General features: G+C 43.7%; 1 protein-coding gene across 1 annotated transcript in view; it reads left to right on the top strand.

Moving 5' to 3' along the window:
* The window catches only part of iqgap1 (IQ motif containing GTPase activating protein 1), a 44,266-nt gene that overhangs the window by 12,365 nt on the left and 30,859 nt on the right, over positions 1-1,042 (top strand). The window contains exon 13 of the mRNA XM_008406051.1: positions 703-866. Coding sequence (XP_008404273.1) covers positions 703-866 — 164 coding nt within the window. The remainder of the gene's footprint in view (positions 1-702; positions 867-1,042) is intronic.

Here is a 1,042-nt window from a genome sequence, read left to right as displayed (position 1 = left end):
ACACACACACGCAGACACACACAAACACACCACACACACACAAACACAACACAACACAACACACACACACGCAGACACACGCAGACACACACAAACCCACTTTCTCTCTGCTCTCTTTACTTCACAATGAACTGCGAGAAAGCAGCAGGTGTTCATACAGCATTTGTATGCATGTGTGTCTCAAGTTCAATTATAAAGAGTGTCACCCTTTGAAAAAAAAATKTAAATGTAATATAAAAAAATTTACCAAAGATCACTTTCAAGGAAATTATTGTTTTTTTGTGTGGACATAAAAAATGTAAATCCCATTTTTTATGTCCAAATGAGTAACTGAGTAAGTTGTCGTCATTAATCCTTAATTTCTGAGAAATAAAAAACATAATTGCACAAATTTTGACTGAGACGTTTAGTATTGGAGTTAATAATGAGATAAAAAAATGTTTTGGAGGAATTTTTTGGTTCCTGACACCATATTGCATGATAAAACTCTCCCCGGGTCAAATTGACCCACGAACATTAYTGCTGTACCTCAGAAACAAACATAACAGGAGGGTTAAAATGTAGAAACGGTTGAGACCCAAATGCAAATACAGAAACGTGACAAAAGTGAATTTTGTCCCCTTTAAATAACATCAACAAAGCTGACGAGGATAAATAACGAGGTTAAGCGGCTCAGTCTCAGTGTTTTCTGTGTCCATGCAGGAATCGCTGCCATTGGACAGATCAACGAGGCGCTGGACGAAGGCGACCCCATGAGGACCCTGGACATGCTGCAGAACCCGTCCGCCAAGCTCACAGACGTGGACCCGTCCATCGCTCAGCACTACCACGACAAGCTGCTGGAGGCCCGCAGGGAGAAGGCTCATGTGAGTCAGACGCAGCTTCCTGCAGATGGCAGGAAGAGGCGCCGCCGTCAGCCAGCCTCAGTTCACAGCTCTTAACGGGCTTCCATCCATCCATCCATCCATCCATCCATCCATCCATCCATCCATCCATCCATCCATCCATCCATCCATCCATCCATCCATCCATCCATCCATCC

The sequence above is a fragment of the Poecilia reticulata genome, linkage group LG3, assembly GCF_000633615.1.
Source record: "Poecilia reticulata strain Guanapo linkage group LG3, Guppy_female_1.0+MT, whole genome shotgun sequence".
In the NCBI taxonomy this organism is placed as follows: Eukaryota; Metazoa; Chordata; class Actinopteri; order Cyprinodontiformes; family Poeciliidae; genus Poecilia; species Poecilia reticulata.
This window is presented reverse-complemented; position numbering and strand designations above follow the sequence as displayed.